At 60.8% G+C, this 17,673-nt stretch overlaps 1 protein-coding gene across 1 annotated transcript; it reads left to right on the top strand.

The window, feature by feature from the left end:
- The first annotated feature begins 1,794 nt into the window (after positions 1-1,794).
- LOC111145689 (zinc finger protein 316) lies at positions 1,795-17,669 on the top strand. Its single transcript, XM_022500796.1, has 5 exons — positions 1,795-4,223; positions 4,423-4,556; positions 5,360-5,486; positions 5,987-6,100; positions 13,446-17,669. Exons 1-5 carry the CDS (start codon positions 3,872-3,874, stop codon positions 15,764-15,766), a joined length of 3,048 nt encoding a protein of 1,015 aa, XP_022356504.1. The 5' UTR covers positions 1,795-3,871; the 3' UTR covers positions 15,767-17,669.
- The last annotated feature ends 4 nt before the right edge of the window (positions 17,670-17,673 follow it).

The raw sequence follows: 17,673 nt of genomic DNA on the forward strand, positions 1-17,673 counted from the left end.
TCTGGGGCTGGGGGTCCGCGGCCCGCCTCGGCCGTGGGCGCGGCGAGTGGGCGGCAGGTGCGGGCGGCCAGGCGCGGGGCGCGGGGCCGGGTCGGACCGCCTCTCCACGCCGGCGCGGGAGGCCGCGGGGCTGGCGGGGCCCGGCCTGGGCCTGGCGGGGCCGGAGCGGCGCGCTGGCCGGGCATTCGGGGGCCGCGCCCACGGCCGAGGCGGGCCGCGGACCCCCAGCCCCAGACCGCGCGAAGGGGGCGGACTCCCACCCCCCGGGGCGGGCGGAGGCCGGCGGCGCGGAGCAGGCGGGCTGGGGAGGACACGCGCGAGTCCTCGGGAGGTGCCCGCCGCCGGCTAGGCCCGAGGGGCGGGGGTTGGGCCTTGGCAGCCCCCGGGGACACACCCATCCAGAAGGGGCTGTCACCACCACCGCCTCTGGGAAAGACCCAAGCCAGATAGCTTGCCCCCTGGAGAGATGGAAATGCTTGGCTGGGGGTCCCCACGAGCTTGCTCAGTGACCTTGGGGGCCTCGTCTGGGTCCTCGGTCTCTGCCAGTGGAAGCTCCGGTGGGCTCCTGTGCTGTCTTCTATTGCTGGTAGTCCCGTAGAGGAACCCATCCCTGGGGTTGGGCAGGGTCTGGGCTGCCCCATGTGGCCACATAAGTGGGAAGGGGGCGGGCCTTCGGTAGAGGACTAGGTGGGTAGGAAGAAGGGGAGGTGTGCAGGAGGTTCAGGCCCCTGGCTGCACCTCTGTGGGGAGACCTTGATACTTAGTTTGGCTCAACAAGTGTTGGCAGGTGTGGGAAGCTAGTCAGCATGGTGAGGGGCTGGCCTGGGGGAGCTGGGATGGCCCCACGCATCCAGCTGCACCAGGAGTAAATCCTGGAGGGTAGGGCAGCCTGATCCATGGACGCACAATGAGGATTGTAGTAGTCAAGGAGGGAAGGCTTCTTGGAGGAGAGAAAACCCTGGAAGTCCTTGAATAATGGGTGTGGGAGGGACCGGGCCCAGATATACGTGCACCCACACATTTCTTCTCCTTCTCTACGTAGGTTCCTTGAATTTGGGACTTTTGTGGAGAGTTTCTAACACTTTCCAAACTTTTTTTTCTGTTCTTGTGGTCCTCCCTTCCCTCCGTGGAGGGTGTCTCGTCATCCTCAGCTGTAAGCACCTGTAGTACTGTATCCTAGGATGGAGGGCCCCAGGAAAATAAAGGTCCGGGATGATGTGGGGGTTTATGTTGATGAGGCTGCTTACCTGACCCTCTGTGACTTCTGACCCAGAATCAGATGCCTGGAAGTAGGCAGAGTGAGTGTCAGTGGGCTGACAGGCTGGGAAGAGAAGAAAGGAAAGCATGTGGGTCTGGGGGAGTGTGCCCAGCACCCAGCCATGTGGGGAGGAAGAAAGCATCTGGTGCCTGAGTGACTGAAGTCTGTTTTCCAGGATGATTCTGTTCTGGATTCCGGGTTGGGGTATGTGAGGTGTCTGGCTGTGCTAGGTCACAGTTCTTTCTGCAGGGTGACTGCTGACCTCCCATAGCTGCTGAGCCTTTCCCTTCTCTGGTCACCAGCACTTGGATTTTTTGGGAGCAGGGACTTCAGGCCCCAGCCTCTTTGAAGGCAGAGACTCTCAGTGCTTCTGGCGTGGGTTCTGTTTGGAAGGACCCTAAGAGTGATCAGTTTATTCTGGAATGTGGCAGTGGGGCCAGAATACTGAGGTGTTTTGTTTTGTTCTAGTGAGTTCTATGCCCAGTGTGGGGCTTGAACTCACGACCCAGAGATCAAGAGTCGCATGCTCTACTCACTGAGCCAGCCAGGCGCCCCTGAATTTTTAAGATCTCATGTTCTTCACATTGATTTAGATGTGAAGACTCACTTCCTTAATAAATATTTTTATTTTTAGACTCACTTCCTTAATAAATATTTGAGCGTTAACTCTGTGTCTGACATGGGGGGATTCAGGGATGAGCAAAGGGAACTTCCGTCTTCCTGCAGTTGACTGTGTGTTTGGGGAGACAGGTGGTAAGGAGGCAGTTCCTTGAATATATAAAAATGAGGTGCTGTGAGGATAGAGTTCAGGGAACTGGGTGAAATGGTGGCCCAGGAGGCTCCCCACAGAGGATCAGAGAAGAAGAGGGGAAGCAAGTTCCAGGGAAAGGGAATAGGATGGGCAAAGGTCCAGAGGTGGGACCAAGCACCGGGCCACTTTATTCCAAAGCCCTGGGGTTTTCTTCTGTTGCGACTGGGTCCTTGGATACGGCAGACCTGCTGTGGCAATCTGCTCTGGATGGTGGCCAGGCAGGAGACAGCTCGGCTGGGCTTGGTGTGGCGTCTGCGTTCAGCCTGGATTTGTAGCCTGAGGCCTGGGTGAGGAAAGCCCTCCACTGGATTCTGAGGTGGGTGGCGGTTAGGAAACCTTTGCTGAGCGTTCTCAGTGCCCTGAGTGCTGGGTAGGGCTGCTGCTGTCTTCCTGGAGGTGGCTAGAGTAGCGCTTGGCATGTGTGTTTCTATACTCGGCGCCTTCACATGGCCAAAGAGCTATGGAGGCCAAGAACCGTAGGTTCTGGGGAGAGGCTGGGGCAGCCCACCTAGGCATAGCTCTTCACCTGTGACACCGAGTCCCATGACTGTGAATTCGCAATTTGGTCAGTTAGAGGGGAGCATGAGGGGTGGGACAGAGGTGGCGTCTGGGTGCCTATGCAGTTCAGCCCCTGGACCTGGACGTTGTCTCTGGGAGGCCTTCATGAACGCTCCAAATTCCTAGCTTTTAAAGTATGGATTTAAAGCAGCAGCTTGGAACTGTTCACCCTAAAAGGAGCCTTGGACTTGTTAAAACTGTCACTCTGTTCTGGCCTTGGTCCTCCTGGTAAAGGACGTTCACCTGGGAGGGAGGAGTGGCCCCTGGGCCTGTAGCCTCCTGTCCTGGGAGGGAGGAGTGGCCCCTGGGCCTGTAGCCTCCTGTCCATCAGGTCCACAGCCCTTGGCTCTGGGCCATGTGACCGCATGGCTATGTCTCTGCCCAGCACCTGGGCTGACCCAGCTGTGACGGTGGCATGAGTAGGACCTTGTAAACCACTGGGGCACTGGTGGTTCTATCCTGGGATTTTCTGATCTTTAAACTTGAAGAGATGTCACAGGGTGTTTTAGATCATCATTGCTGGTCCAGCGATGAACCAGATCTCCGTGATCGGTTGAACTTTCTCCAGATGCTCTGGACGGAGTGAGGGGCAAGGGAGACACAGAAGGTGACCCATACTCAGCACCTCCAGTGTGCTGCTTCTGGCAGGAGGAGCCTGACCTGCTGGCCTTCCCAGCAGTGGTGAATAAGACCACCGGTCTCATTACACACCTGCCCATGCCCAGGCCTCTCCTTCCTCACCCCTGCTGGCACAGCATGGGTGCTGAGAGCTGGGCGAGCATTTTCCCCTGTATGTCAGGTGGGCCGTTCCTCCCAGGCTGCACTCAGCTCTTTCAGCCAAATGTGGGCCACTCTCGGCCGTGTTGCCTAGACTCCCTGTTTTCATGGCCCCTGAGGATAAAGACCCGGGCTAAATCCCTGATTTACTCCAAGAAAGCGCGGCGGTTCATATCCAGCACATAATTGCTGACAAGAAGACCTGAGACCGTGTAATGGGGTCACGGAGAGGGACTCTGTGGTTACTTGTTCTGGGTACAGAATGTCCCAGTTGTGCCATGTGAGATTGTGGAAAGAGCCCCGGTCGTCCCTCAACCTTGGCGGCATTACTGTCTAGTGGGGGAGACGAAGCCCGCCTCCCGTGGGACGCTGCAAGGCTCAAGCATCGCACATTAGTGTGCGGTGGGCAGCTGGTCACCGCCGCCCGTCTGTGTTTCAGGCCGAGCTGAGGCTCTCCTCCGGGGAAGATGGCAGCCCTGCGCTCAACTCCAGACGCACCAGCCACGCAGCTGGCGAAGGCGGAGGATGGGCTGGAATGTGGTCCTGCTCAGGAGGAAGAAGAGGAAGAAGAAAAGGGGGAAGAGGCGGAGATAGAGGAGGAGGAGGAGGAAGAGATCATCGTGGAAGAAGGGGAGGACAAGGAGGTGGTGGAGGAAGAAGAGGGGGGGCGGGCCGCGCATGTGGACCAGGTGGAGGTGGAGCTGGAGGAGGACGAGGACGTGGAGGAGGTGGTGGCTGAGAAGCAGAGTCTTACCTTGGGGACCCAGGAGCGCCTTGGCCGTGGCGGTGATGCCAAGTCCCCAGTTCTTCAGGAAAAGGGTAAGAAAAAGGAAGCGGCTCCTGGGGGAGGAGGCGGCAGGGGAGGGCAGGCGGGGACAGGGTGGAGCTGGGGCACCATCGGCCAAGTTTTGAAACTGAGGAGCCAGGAGCTCCTGACCCTGCTTGCTGTCCGGGCAAAGGGGACGGTGGCAGCGAGGCCTGATGGCGGAGGCAGGCCCCTAAGAGATCCTCCCCTCAGCGTGGCAGGCCACCCGGCTTCCAGCCACACCTAGGGATGAGGACTTGGAGGAGGAGGAGGAGGAGGAGGAAGAAGAGGAGGAGGAGGAGGAAGAGGAGGAAGAGGATGACGATTCCTTGACAGCTGGATCTCAGGTGAGCTGCTATCCAGAGCTCAGTTAACCAGGTGGGGTTTGCTTGGGGCGGGGGGGGGGGCGGCGGTGCAGGGGGGGAATCTCGGCGCCTGGTGTTCCGGAGATCCCTGTGGGCAAAGCAGAGGCTCTGTGGTCCTCAGGGCTAATTCAGGCTGTGAGCAGGGACAGGGTAGCAAGAAGCAACTGGGGGTCTCTCGCCCCAAGCCCATGGGACATGGTTCCACTTTCCTGGGGTCTGACCCTTCCCAGGCCGTCGCGTCCTGAGAGTGTTGACCGCCCCTCCCTAGGCTGCTCCGCGACCCATACCTGGAGGGCCTGTCACCCATCCCGGCTCGGGTCTCCTGCCGAGCCCAGTCAGACTGGACGCCAGGGCCCGCAGTCCATTGAGTCGATGCCGCTCGTGCACCCAGGCATGGGCCCTCACATTGCTGATGTGACCCCTGGCTTCAGCTGGACAGTAAGGGCGGGAGGACACAGCCTCCCTGCACAGGCACGGACTTGAGCTTTCTTGTTTTCTGACCTTAGTGTGAGTCGTGGCTCTGCCCCCCACATGCTGAGCATTTGCCCACTCGGAGCCTGGGTTCCTAATCTCTGAGTGGAAATGGGGTCCTTGCCTTTCAGGCCCGCTGCCAGGCTTGGTTGCCCGTCAGTGACGGGATGTCGGGCTGTGTCCCCACGAGCTCCGTGTTGCAGGACCACGGTCACCTCTTCTTGAAGAGACTCCCTGTTGCTCGCCTTCTCTGGGCTCCCCCCTCCCCACCACCGCGGGCGGCTTAGGGCAGCGGCCAGGGCTCTGTTTTCCAGGGGCTGGTGACCTTTGAAGATGTGGCTGTGTACTTCTCCCTGGAGGAATGGGAAAGGCTGGACGCAGACCAGCGGGACCTTTACAAGGACGTCATGCAGGAAAACTATGGGATCTTGGTGTCCTTGGGTAAGCAGGGAGGCTTTCGGTATGATGGGTGCCAACAGCCTAACCGTTTGAGAGAGTGGCTTCTGAAGCCCCAGGGTCTAGGAGAAGGGGGTCCTGGAGCCAGCCTACCTTTTGGGGAAGTCCTAGGGCGCGAGGTCTCCACTGTGGTCCAGCAGTGCCATGAGCCGGTGGATGTGTTGTGGGAGCCGCCCATCCAGCTCCGGTCTCTGCCATCTGCTCCCCAGAGGCCTCCAGGGGTGAGGAGTCAGGTGCTGGAGGAGATGAAAGTGTGTGGAGGGGCTCAGCAGGGCGGCTACGGGTACCAGGGCAAAAGTCTAGACTTGTGAATGTGGGATTTCCCAGGGTGGAGGCCGGGAGCCGGGAGGGCTGGTCCAGGAAGGATGGAGAGGAGGGAAGGGAGAGTGAGGAACTGGTTGGCATGGCGGGGATGGCACTATTTGGGTGAGGGGGGTCCTGCCCAGCGCAGCCCTGCAGCCGCCGGCTGTTTTTCTCCTGGCCAGGATACCCAATCCCCAAGCCGGATCTGATCTTCCGGCTGGAGCAAGGGGAGGAACCCTGGGTCCCAGATAGCCCCCGTCCTGAGGAAGGAGACATTGTCACTGGTGTCTACACAGGTGAGTGGGAGATGGAATCTCGTGGGGTTTCTGCTAACACAGCTCCTCGGAGCTTTGCCAGACTTTGGCCTTGATCTTAGCCCTGTGCCATGGCCTTGGTGCTGGTGGTCCGGGATGTGGAGTGGGCCTCGTGGAGACAGGGAGGCTGTCATGGGCTAACCTCTGCCTTTGTGGCCCATGGAATGGGCCCATGGGCCCATTCTAGCCCATGGAAGTCCAAGGTTGGTGAACCTTAGAGGACCTACAGGTTTCTCTTAGGAGCCTTGGAAAATGTCCCTGGCCCTGCCTTGGAGCCTCTGATTGTTTTTTGTGTTTTGTAAGTGAGGCCCATTTGTTGAGTGTTTGGCTCAGAGAAAGTAAGTGCAGGAGCTGGGCACACTCTGGCTGAGAGAAACCCACCTTTCTGGTTCCCACACTTGAACTGGTCCTGTGGCTTCTCTACCCACCGGGCTGTCTCTGAGCAGAGGGTTTGGGGGGCAGGCCTCGGCCTGGGTGCGCAGCTTTGCCCCTTCCAGAAAGGAGATTTTGGAGGGAAGCGCTCAGGGTGTGTTTGAGGGTGGCAAATTTCCCTGGGGACTGCTGGTGTGGCTCTGGGTGTTTCTCTAAGCCTCTGAGCTTCTCTTTGCTCACATGGAGAATGAAGTGTTTGACCGAAATCCATAATTTCCAAGCAGAGGATGTGGGACCGTTGCTTCTGTGGCAGTGCCTCACGAGGTCTGTGAGTCGGGCTCAGTGTGTGAGAGAGATCGTGGAGGGTGTGTCTGCCTGGGGGCTCGAGTGACGTCCCCCACTGGATGGCTCTTGCCAATCACGGACCTGGATAAACTCAGAGTAGCTCATGGACGTGTTTTAAAATAAAAACACAGAGAAACACAGACCATGTTACTGTGCCTACAAGTGGACTCTTCGAAGTGTTTTCCCGTTTACTCTGTATCCTGGCGACAAGCCTGTGCGGTAGCAGGGCACAGGCAGCCAGCTGACCTCGCAGCTGAGGACGCTGACTTTGAAAGCTGGGCTCAGCCCCAGGGCTCGCTTGCTGTGGTGTTGCTGGACAGCCTTCCTGTCCTGGCTCTCCATGTGCTGTGGGGACCTCTCTGGGAATCGTTCCTGGGCTTCGGACTTGGGTGGGCTCTGGCTGGTGTGAGACCATGGCAGCTGCTTCCGGGACAAGTCTGGGACAGAGGTGATGTTTCTCAGGGGGTCTCAGTGGGAGGTGGGCCCTGTTTATGGGCAGAGCTCAGAAAAGCCACCTGCAGATAAAGGGGCCACAGACCTGTCTTTGCCAGTCTCTCATCATGTTAATAGGTGTGCCCCCATTCTTCATGCTTCTTGGAGGGTCGTGGAGTACGGGCATTTGCAGGTTCTGGCGTGGGCGGTCCCCACAATGTGACCTGTGCACCTTGGTGGGGTTCGGCAGCACCCCGAGGAGGCTGGCTCGCTGGGCCAGTGCCTCCCTGTCTCCCCTACGGCTTGTTGCTGTAGTAGGGCCGCATGGCCTCGAGTGCTCCCCCTATCCCCGCCCCTTGCCACCCAGTGAGCCCGAGGTCGGTGCAGGACCCGGGCATAGTTTTAGATACAACCCTGTCTGCTGGGGTCAGCTCAGGTAGGGCAAACCCATCTGAGGCCTTTTTTTTCTTTTAATATCTATTTATTTGTTCATTTGTTTATTTGAGAGAGACAGAGTGTGCGTGCAAGAACAGGGTGGGGGCACAGGGAGAGGGAAGGAGAGAGAGAGAGAGAGAAAGAATCCTCAAGCCAACTCCCCGGCCCAATGCAGGGCTTGATCCTAGGACTCCGAGACCATGACCTCAGCTGAAATCAAGGGCAAGCCACTTAACCGCCGGAGCCCCCAGGCACGCCGTCTAAGGCCTTTCTTAATTATGACTGTAGTCTGTTTGCTAAAGGTCTTCTCCCCATACTCATTTCCGTGTGGCCGAGTCTGTTGAGAGTTGAGAATTGCTGGGTCTGGACGGGACAGATGCTAGCTGTCCTGGGCCCAACAGAGTTTCTGGATCTCTAGACTGTAGTCTGGCAAAACGCCAGTGTACTCCTCTTGTGCTTTTTGAAGAATTGGGCCAAAAGGTTTGGACTCTGGCCAGATTCTCCCCCTCAGACGCCCCATCCCGTCTGCCATACTGACCTGAAGTCCCCTGCTCTGCCCTTCCAGCTCTGTGCTCGGCCCCTCCACCACAGGGCCATGAGCCCCGCACACTGTGCTCCCTCTCCTCGCCCCACCCCCTTTCCTGTGCCTTTCTCCCCACCTGGCTTGGATAGCAGCACCTCACCCGTTTGTGATAGCTCCGTGTAGTCGCCCGCCAGGTCCCTGTTGGCGGCGGGACCCCATTTCCTGGCCACAGCGGCACTGCAGCAGGGTCGTGGCTGGAGAAAAGCGTGGCTGCCGGCTGACCTCACACCTCCTGAGGACGCTGCCACCACCACCTGGGGCCGGTGGTCCAGCTTCGTGTCCTTGTTGGGTTGGGTTTCTGCTCTCTGAGGCGGACCCTCTTGGCCTCTGGTTTCTCAGCTGCCTTCGTGGCTGCTTCTGCGCCTGCCCTCGCTTGTTCCCAAGACTGCGATGGTCCTGCGTCATCTTCTGTTCTCTCCAGGAGACCGTGGCCAGAGCTTACGTCCATGCTGCCCATCCTCAGCTGCCTTCTCCAGCTCTCACCTTGTCTGATTGTCCAACTGTACCCTTGATCTCTCCACTTCTGTGATGATCATTTCAGAGTAAACCTGAACCTGACGGGACTTCTCCTACCTCAGTCCCCTCTTGCAGCGTCCTTGGCACCTGAGTGCCAATGGCTCCGTGCCTGATTAGTCCTTGTCACTCTGCCTTCCTCTCCCTACCCTGTCCCAGGCTTTCATGAGGCCGGCAGGCCTGTGGCCACAGGTGTTCCCGAGCTGCCTCTGCCTTTTCCTCTCGGGGATTCCCCATGAACTTGGCACAGCATCTGGGCCTTGCTCTGGCCTTGAGGCCGCTGCCCCTCTAGGCTCATCTCCACCCTTAGCTCTTCAGGCTCGGCCCCACAGACAACCTTTCTCTTCAAGCCTGCCTCAGGGCCTTTGTGCCTGCTGTTTCCCCTGCCAGGAGTGCCTTTCGTGTGGCTGGCTCCGCTGTTAGGACCCCACTCGAGTCATGTGTTCCTAAACACACAGACTTTAGGAGCACGCCCTCCAGCATTACTCCAGGATGTTCCCTGCATGTACAGCAAACAGCACTGTCTGAAATGGTCCTGCCTAGAAGTTTGCTTCCTCATTTCCTGTCTGCTGCCGGCTGCCTCTATAAGAGCTGGCACTGGGTATTGTCTACCCTGTGCTGTCTCCACGGTGCCTGGCGCGGGCCTGGCACCCAGCGGGGCTGGCGGCTGATCCCCTCCCTCCTTGGCTGCTGTTCCTCCCCCTTGTGTGAGAGCAAAGGATGGAAGAGAAATACGTTATGCAGGGTTACACCTGCTTAAAGATGACCCGGGAAAGGAGAGACAGAAAATTTAAGAGCAGTAAGAGGTAAAACACCAAGGTGGGGGAATCTCAGGGTTGGTGAGCACCGTCAGCGGTTCTGGAGAGGTGGAGGTCAGGAGCGGCCGTGCGGTGCAGGCCCGGCCCCAGCCTACAGGTGGTCTTTACCTCACACAGCCCGTGAGCACCTGGGCTGGGCACCTGGGCTGAGCACCTGAGCTGGGCTGTCTGCCAAGGGAAAACTGGGGTCAGGGGAATATTAGTCCCTAGCGTGGACCTTCCCTGCCTTTGCCACACCTGTGAGGGGGCCCTGGGTGTCCCTGAATCCCCCTTTTTTGTCTGAGCCAGGAGAAGGCATTTGGGTCCCGTCTTGCCTCCGACCCCTGGGCGTGATGTAGGCAGAAGGGGAAGGAACCAGGAAACATTCCAAGTGAGGAAGAGCCGGACCTCACGGTCCTGTTAGTAGCTCTTCCTTGATACTATACTCATGGTACAGATGAGGAGACTGAGGCGAGAGGTCACTAGCCAGTGATGGGGGACAGGCTCAGTGCTCGGAGGACAGAGCCCAGCACAGAAACCTGGCCCTGTCGGGAACTGCCGCCTCCCTCACGCTTGAATACGGGCCTGGTTACCAGACTCCTGCTCAGTGGGAAGGCAGGGCAGCTGGCCAGCAGCCCTGGAGGCAGGAGCCCACCTGCAGCTTGGGGCATGCCAACCCTGTCCACATCGTCGCCTTGTAACTGTCCCTCAGGGGGTGGGGGGTTCTCCGCAAACACACCTCAAGTCTCCGGGTCTGGATGGCAGAGTTGGCGCTGGTGTTGACAGCACAGATGGGTTTAGTTGGAGCTGACTCACCAGGGGCCCCGGGTCAGGGTGGGCCCGGGGGCAGGCCTCCGGGTTCCCCGACAGGGGCAGAGGTGGCTTTGGTTGCGAGTCATAGAAAACGGTGGCACGGTTCTCAGGGCGTCATGTGTCTTCATGCTGAGTGGCCCGCGGTGGGCCTCCCAGCAGCTCGGGGATGGAGGTGCACTGGGCGCGTGGCTCGGGGGCTTTCATCTTCTCCGAGGTCCTGTAGATTAGAGCCTTGGTAGGGCACTTATTGGAGGTGCCTTGGGGGCTCTCCTGAAAGGCTACTGGTCAGGCCCTGGGATTGTCATCGGGCCTCAGAGCACTGGTTGCAGCCTAGCTAATCATCACCCAGGGTCATAGTCCTTGGGAGCAAATGTCTCAGGGAGATGAGACAGCTGCTTCCCACTTCCCAGGGTCCTCTTCTCTACCCTGTCCCTGTGCGTTCTGAAAGGAGCAACTGTGTTTGACCCTATGGGCCACTGTTAAAATATGTCCCCTCACCCACCTTGTAGAAGCATTCTCTGCCCTGGCTCTCGGCTCACAAGCAGACCTGGTAAGTGCTCATTTGGATTCCAGCAAACTCCCTGGGAACCTGGAGTGACCCTTCCATTGGACACCCCCACTCCAGGGTCCCACCTCCAGACCCTGACCCACTTTGGTGACAGAAAGAAGGGAATGGAACCCAGTCTTGGGGCAGGCTGGTCTTTGTCTGCCTCCCCCTCCAGTGGCCCTGCTCCTCCCGGCAATCTTGGGGTGCAGCCGGCCCTGACTGCCCCGGGACACAGCTGCCCTTACTGCCCCACATTTGGTGTCATTGGTGCTCCCCACCACTTTGCCGTGTGCTCAGTTTTCTCACTCCTGGACAAGTGGCTGTGTTGCTCCCCTGTGCAGGGGCTTGAGGTGGGGGCTAGGGAAGGGCTCACCTTTCCCAGTGCGTGTGTGGGGCTTTCGGCTGCTCCTAGACTCCAAGGAAGAGGTGTTGTGGGTGAGTCACTGGGACCTCGCCTACCCTTCCCAGTTCTGAGTGGCTGAGATGGCCTGTTGGCGGGCCCTCATTTGGCCTGCGTGTCTACTTTGTCTCCAGCAGGGATGACCCTGGGCTGGGCCTTGGGGTACACACTAACCCCACTAAGACAGTGAACTTGTTCCTCAGCTTGAATTCCCTCTGCCTTGGCGAGTCTCTAATTCAAACTAACAAATTCTTGTGCTAAAATTCTTTTTGAGACTCATGGGAAGAAGTCCCAGCTGACCTGAGTATTTGCTGACCTGCCTGTCCTGCACCAGTCTCTCTCGTCTCACGGGGGTGCTCCAACCTTCCCAGGGAGGAGCTGGGCCATTTCTGTGCTTGTGCCAGGGACCAGCCACTTCATGTCACCCACTCGTGGCCCTGGGTGACAGCTGGAGATAAACTGAGTGTAGTTCAGCAAACTTTGTCTCTTATTTTAAAGCTTATTTTTACTATAACAGTATAATATTACTAACTGTAGAAAACTTGAATATGCAATTACAAAAAAATAAAATAACCCATTTCTGTATGCCTTTAAATGATGCGTGTTTTTTTTTCCATAGCCGCAATCATGCCCGAACAGTTGTGTGTCTGCCTTTATTTCCCCCCGTGCTGTGCTGTTTTCCCATGTGACCATGTCACCATACATGTACAGTGCCATACAGAATACAGGATGAGGGCTGAGCCAGGCTGGTCAGCCCTCCTGGGCCCCGACCTGCCTCCGGGGGCGGGACTCAGTGCTTCAGGCTCATCTAGCCAGGTGATGCCTGACACTGGCCACAGTTTCTGTGGTGGACCCAGGTGGGGCAGGAGAGGGGATTTGCACCCTTGGAGCTTAAACCTTCCAGATGCTAGTATTCTGGAGCTGTCGGCAGCACGGTGTGGGACCACTGTGGACACACACGGGGCAGAGTGTGCGTGAGAAAGTAGGCACACAGGTGCTTTGGAACACCTGGGGCCACCGTGGGTCAGCGTTCTCCCTTCTCATCCTTATGAGACTTCGTGCCTGTCCCATAAACAGTAGTTCCCTCCTGAGTATGATGGCAGGCACATCAGCACCCCATTTTCCAAACTAGAAAACCCTACAGGCCGACTCCATATCCACACTCTGCCCTGAAGGGAGAGGTTGGTTTGGTGGAGGAGGTGGAGAACTGTAAGACCTTGGTGGCGGGGTGGGGGGCAGTGTCCTTGGCCTTCTGGGATAGGAAAGCGCTTGCAGTTCACCCAGTCTTAACCAGCTTGGGACTGTTTCCCAAATGCACAGGCATTCGGAAAAAGCCAGGCTTTGGGGTGGCTTACAGGGAAGCTTGGGCTGTGGATGAGTGCAGGGAGCTAGGGCCCCACGGCCCCTCCAGGTCTCCTGGGCTCAAGGCAGCCTTGTCAGGTTCTGCTCCGAGAGTGGGAAGGAGACCCACGTCTGCTGGCCAGCCTGAGGCTGGTGGAGAAGGACTCCGAGGGGAAGGGATGCCGAGCAGAGCCCAGGTGCTTACAAAGGCAGGTCCTCAGCTGCAGGGCCCTGGGGCTGTGCTGGCCCTGGAGACTTGCTGGGCTTGGACTGAGCAGGGCGGGGCTGGAATGCTCTGGAAGAAATAGGGGTTTTGGGGAGAACAGCTCAGGGGTCTCTCTTTTCCTGGGTACAGGACCGCTGTTGTGGGCTTAGGTGACCAATTTTGTAGTGTTCCTGCTCCTCAGCAGGGCAGTAAGCCCTGGAGATCTGCCAGAGGGATTAGTGAATCAGTGCCATTTGAGGATAGTCCAAGCAGTAATCTCGGCCTCCCCTAAGGGGGACACCCACCTGCACATTTCTCCTGTCTGCAGCCTTCCTCCTAACTGAGGGAGGCAGTGGCTGTACTGCCCCAGGGACGCTGGAACGGGTCCTTGTGGACCAGAGAGGCATCCTGTCCAGAAACTGGGAATGGAGGCTAGGGGAGCTTGGGGTCCCGCCCAAGTGTGATTTCTCTAGGGAGGAGCCTGCAAGGGGCTGCCTCGGCCTCCTCTCACTTCTCTCTTTGGGCATTGCTTTGTCGCCTTCAGGGGCCTGGTTCTGGACCGACGACCTGGACGACCACGAGGAAGAGGAGGATGAAGACTTCTTGGCGGAGGTGGCCGAGGAAGAGAACGAGCCTCCGGGGCTCTGGTCAGCGGCCTACGGCGTGGGGGACGTTCCTGGGACGTGGGGCCCCGATGACTCAGATTCAGCGCAGACTCCGGAGGGATGGGGTCCTGACCCCGGGGACCTCGGGGTCCTGACGGAGGGGTCGGAGGCGAAGCCCTTCCTACCGGGCCGGGAGCCTGGTGCGAACCTGCTGGCGCCCTGGGCGTTCCCTGCCACTGTGGCTGCCCCGGCCGGGCGGCCCGAGACCACGTGCGACGTGTGCGGCAAAGTGTTCCCGCACCGGTCCCGGCTGGCCAAGCACCAGCGCTACCACGCGGCCGTCAAGCCCTTCGGCTGCGACGAGTGCGGTAAGGGCTTCGTGTACCGCTCGCACCTGGCCATCCACCAGCGCACGCACACGGGAGAGAAGCCCTTCCCGTGTCCGGACTGTGGCAAGCGCTTCGTCTACAAGTCACACCTGGTCACTCACCGGCGCATCCACACGGGCGAGCGGCCCTACCGCTGCGCCTTCTGCGGTGCAGGCTTCGGGCGCCGCTCCTACCTGGTCACGCACCAGCGCACGCACACAGGCGAGCGGCCCTACCCGTGCCCGCACTGCGGCCGCAGCTTCAGCCAGAGCTCGGCGCTCGCGCGGCACCAGGCGGTGCACACGGCCGACCGGCCGCACTGCTGCCCCGACTGCGGCCAGGCCTTCCGCCTGCGCGCCGACTTCCAGCGCCACCGGCGCGGCGGCGGTTGCGCAGAGCCCGGCGGAGACGGCCCTCGGAGGGAGCCCTGCGACACAGTGCCCGCGCCAGGGCCCGAAGAGGCCGAGGCCGGGCCGGAGGGGCCCGAGGAGGCCGAGGCCGGCGAGGCGGACGGAGAGGCCGAGGTCGAGGCTAGAGAGGAGGCGGCGGCGGCAGTGGGGCCCACCCCCGGGAGCAAGGAGGACCCCGAGCCGGACAGGCGGTTCCTCGAGCTGGGCAACGGCCTGGGGGAGGGCGAAGGCCCTTCCTCGCACCCACTCGGCTTCCACTTTCCCGTGCACCCCAAGTCCTGGCTGCACCCGGACGGCTTCCCGATCCTGGGCCTCCCGGACTTCGGGGAGCGGCTGCCGGCCGACAGGCGTCCCCTGCCGGTCCCCCTGGGGGGCCGGCTCGCCCTGGTGGAGGGCGCGGGGCTAGCCTGCGACCCTTTCGGCGGCGGCGGGCCGGGGGCCGGGGGCGGCGGCGGGCTGCGCGCCTTCGCGCCGGCCGTCGGGGGACTGCTGGGCGAGCCGGCGCCCGCCGCGCTGGCAGAGGAGGAGAGCCCGTGGATCTGCTCCGACTGCGGAAAGACGTTCGGGCGCCGCGCCGCGCTGGCCAAGCACCAGCGCTACCACGCGGGCGAGCGACCGCACCGCTGCGCGGACTGCGGCAAGAGCTTCGTGTACGGCTCGCACCTGGCGCGCCACCGCCGCACGCACACGGGCGAGCGGCCCTTCCCGTGCCCCGAGTGCGGCGCGCGCTTCGCCCGCGGCTCGCACCTGGCGGCGCACGTGCGGGGCCACACGGGCGAGAAGCCCTTCGTGTGCGGCGTGTGCGGCGCGGGCTTCAGCCGGCGCGCGCACCTGACGGCGCACGGGCGCGCGCACACCGGCGAGCGGCCCTACGCGTGCGGGGAGTGCGGCCGGCGCTTCGGCCAGAGCGCGGCGCTGACGCGGCACCAGTGGGCGCACGCCGAGGAGAAGCCGCACCGCTGCCCCGACTGCGGCAAGGGCTTCGGCCACAGCTCGGACTTCAAGCGGCACCGTCGCACGCACACGGGCGAGAAGCCCTTCCGCTGCTCGGACTGCGGCCGCGGCTTCGCGCAGCGCTCCAACCTGGCCAAGCACCGGCGCGGCCACACCGGAGAGCGGCCCTTCCCGTGCCCCGAGTGTGGCAAGCGCTTCTCGCAGCGCTCGGTGCTCGTCACGCACCAGCGCACGCACACGGGCGAGCGGCCCTACGCCTGCGCCAACTGCGGCCGCCGCTTCTCGCAGAGCTCGCACCTGCTCACCCACATGAAGACGCACCGCGGCGCGGCCGGCGCGCCCGGCTCCGCGCCGGCGGCCCCCGCGTCCAAGACCGAGGCCCCCGCCAAGGGGACGTCCGGCGCGGGCAGCGGGCCGGGGGAGCGCGGCAGCACCCTGCTGGAGTTCGCGGGCGGAACGAGCTTCGGCTCTGAGCCCACGGCCCCCTTCGCGGGGACCTCGGGCGCCTACGAGGAGAGCATCCTGTGATGGCCTGAGGCTGACGGAGGCGCAGCCCGCCGGGCCGCCGGCCCCCTTGCTCCTCTGGCCTCGGGGTGCTGAGGATCCCAGTCCTGGTGCGGTGCCTTCCCCTCAGCCCCCCGTGCGCCGCATCCCCCGCCCCAACCTCGGGCGCCCCTCCTGCCCGGCTCCGGGAAACCGGGCCGCTGAGCTCGTCCGGCCGTGCAGGGGGCGCGTGGGGAGAGGAGAGCCACGCGCGGAGGAGGCGAGGGCAGGGGGCGGCCACCCCCACCGAGACTGCTGCATCCCACGCGGTAGGGATGGCAGGCGAGGTTATTTATTTCACTCGGATTCCGATTTGGGTGGCCTGGGGGACCGGCGGCCGATGAGTCTGTAAGTGGGTTGTACAGCGAGGGAGGGGGAGCCTTTGCGTCGAGGGGAGGGTGGGGTGGTCGAGGGCAGAGCATCCGGCTCCTCCAGTGGGTTTGGTTGACGACTTCTTCCCATTCCTCAGTGAGGGACTTCAGGGACCTTGTGGTCATTTGAATGTGTCCGGGAAGTTTTAAGGACTGCGCGGGGCTAGGGGAAGCCTTATGGGTTTCCGGAGGACGATGTTCCTCCCTACCGAGGGGGGACAGAGATGCGACTGGGAAAGCTTTTATCCTGTCTACGGTGGATATTTACTTCCATCTCTCGTATGGCCTGAAGAATCTGGGAGGAGGAGAAAAAGCCAGAAGCCAAATTTGCGGCCCCAGGCGGACGGGTTGCAGGCGTTCCAGGGTCCTGAGGGAGTTTGAAGCCTTATTCTGGGGGGAGGGTCACTCACTCTCACCCCACTGGAGCACCGAGATCAGCCAGGCACTAATTCTGCCTCGGCGGGTTTTGGTCTCCACCTCCCCCTTTGAGCCCTTCGGTACTCTCACCTCTGGCGGCTGGAGGGGGTGCACTCAGAGAGCCTTGGGGGCCCCTTGCTGGCTGCTACCGCCATGGCCCCAGCCTTCAACTTCCGGGGCGCCACCTCCCCTGGAGCAGTCGGACACATGGGCCCCTGCCCTCTAAGCCCAGTGCTTATTTAGGTGTAATGACCAATTGTAAAGTGACAGGTTGGCAGCAGGATCAATTCTCACATCCCTACGGGGCTAGGGCCCTATGACGCCTGTGGGTCCCTTTAACGCCGCTTCTGTCGTTATTCTGTACTAGAAGCAAGTAGTGTTTCTCTTTAGAATCCCATGTCACAGGGTGGGCAGTCTGTACAGCGGAAGTCCACCTGCGGGGGTGTAGACTTGAGCCTGTGGCTCAATGACAGGCCAGGCACCCAGCTATGCAAATCCTGCACCTGGCGGGCACCCCGCCCTCTGGGTTGGGCCATTGGGAGCCACTGGGCAGGCAGCTGAAATATGGCTCACATGAGATCTTCCCTCCCTGAATGCCTTGTGGGCCAGTGAGTGGGGCTAGAAAACAGATTTTGAAGCAACCGCATTCCCTTTTAGACCTAGTTCCTTCTGTTTTAGTGTAGACATGGCCTTGGGAGAGCCAGCAGCCAGGCTGCTGGGGCTGGGGGCGGGGTAGGAGGCGCAGTAGTCAGTGGGTGGGAAGGGGGCGTGGATGGTGGCGGTAAGAATTCACCTGGCTGGGTGCGGTGGTGGGGTGGGGTGGGTGCTGAGGAGGGCAGGGGTCCCTGGAGGCATCAGCAGTGCTGGGTGATGCCTTCCCTGTCCTCACTTTCCTTCCTCTCCCTGTGGGACAGGAACCTCAGGGGCCAAGTTCAAGGCAGCATAGCCCCACATGGCTGGGGTGTGGCTCTGTGCTCATCCCCACCTTGCACACCCCTCAGAGTTCGTACCTTTGGTGCTGCCCTGGGCCCCAGCTGCTTCTGCCCTGGCCAGGAGCCATCAGCAGGAGGACCTAGCTTTAATAAAGACTGGAGAAATGAGCTT

Source organism: Enhydra lutris, unplaced genomic scaffold, assembly GCF_002288905.1.
Source record: "Enhydra lutris kenyoni isolate GAN:26980312 unplaced genomic scaffold, ASM228890v2 scaffoldscaffold13, whole genome shotgun sequence".
Lineage (NCBI taxonomy): Eukaryota > Metazoa > Chordata > Mammalia > Carnivora > Mustelidae > Enhydra > Enhydra lutris.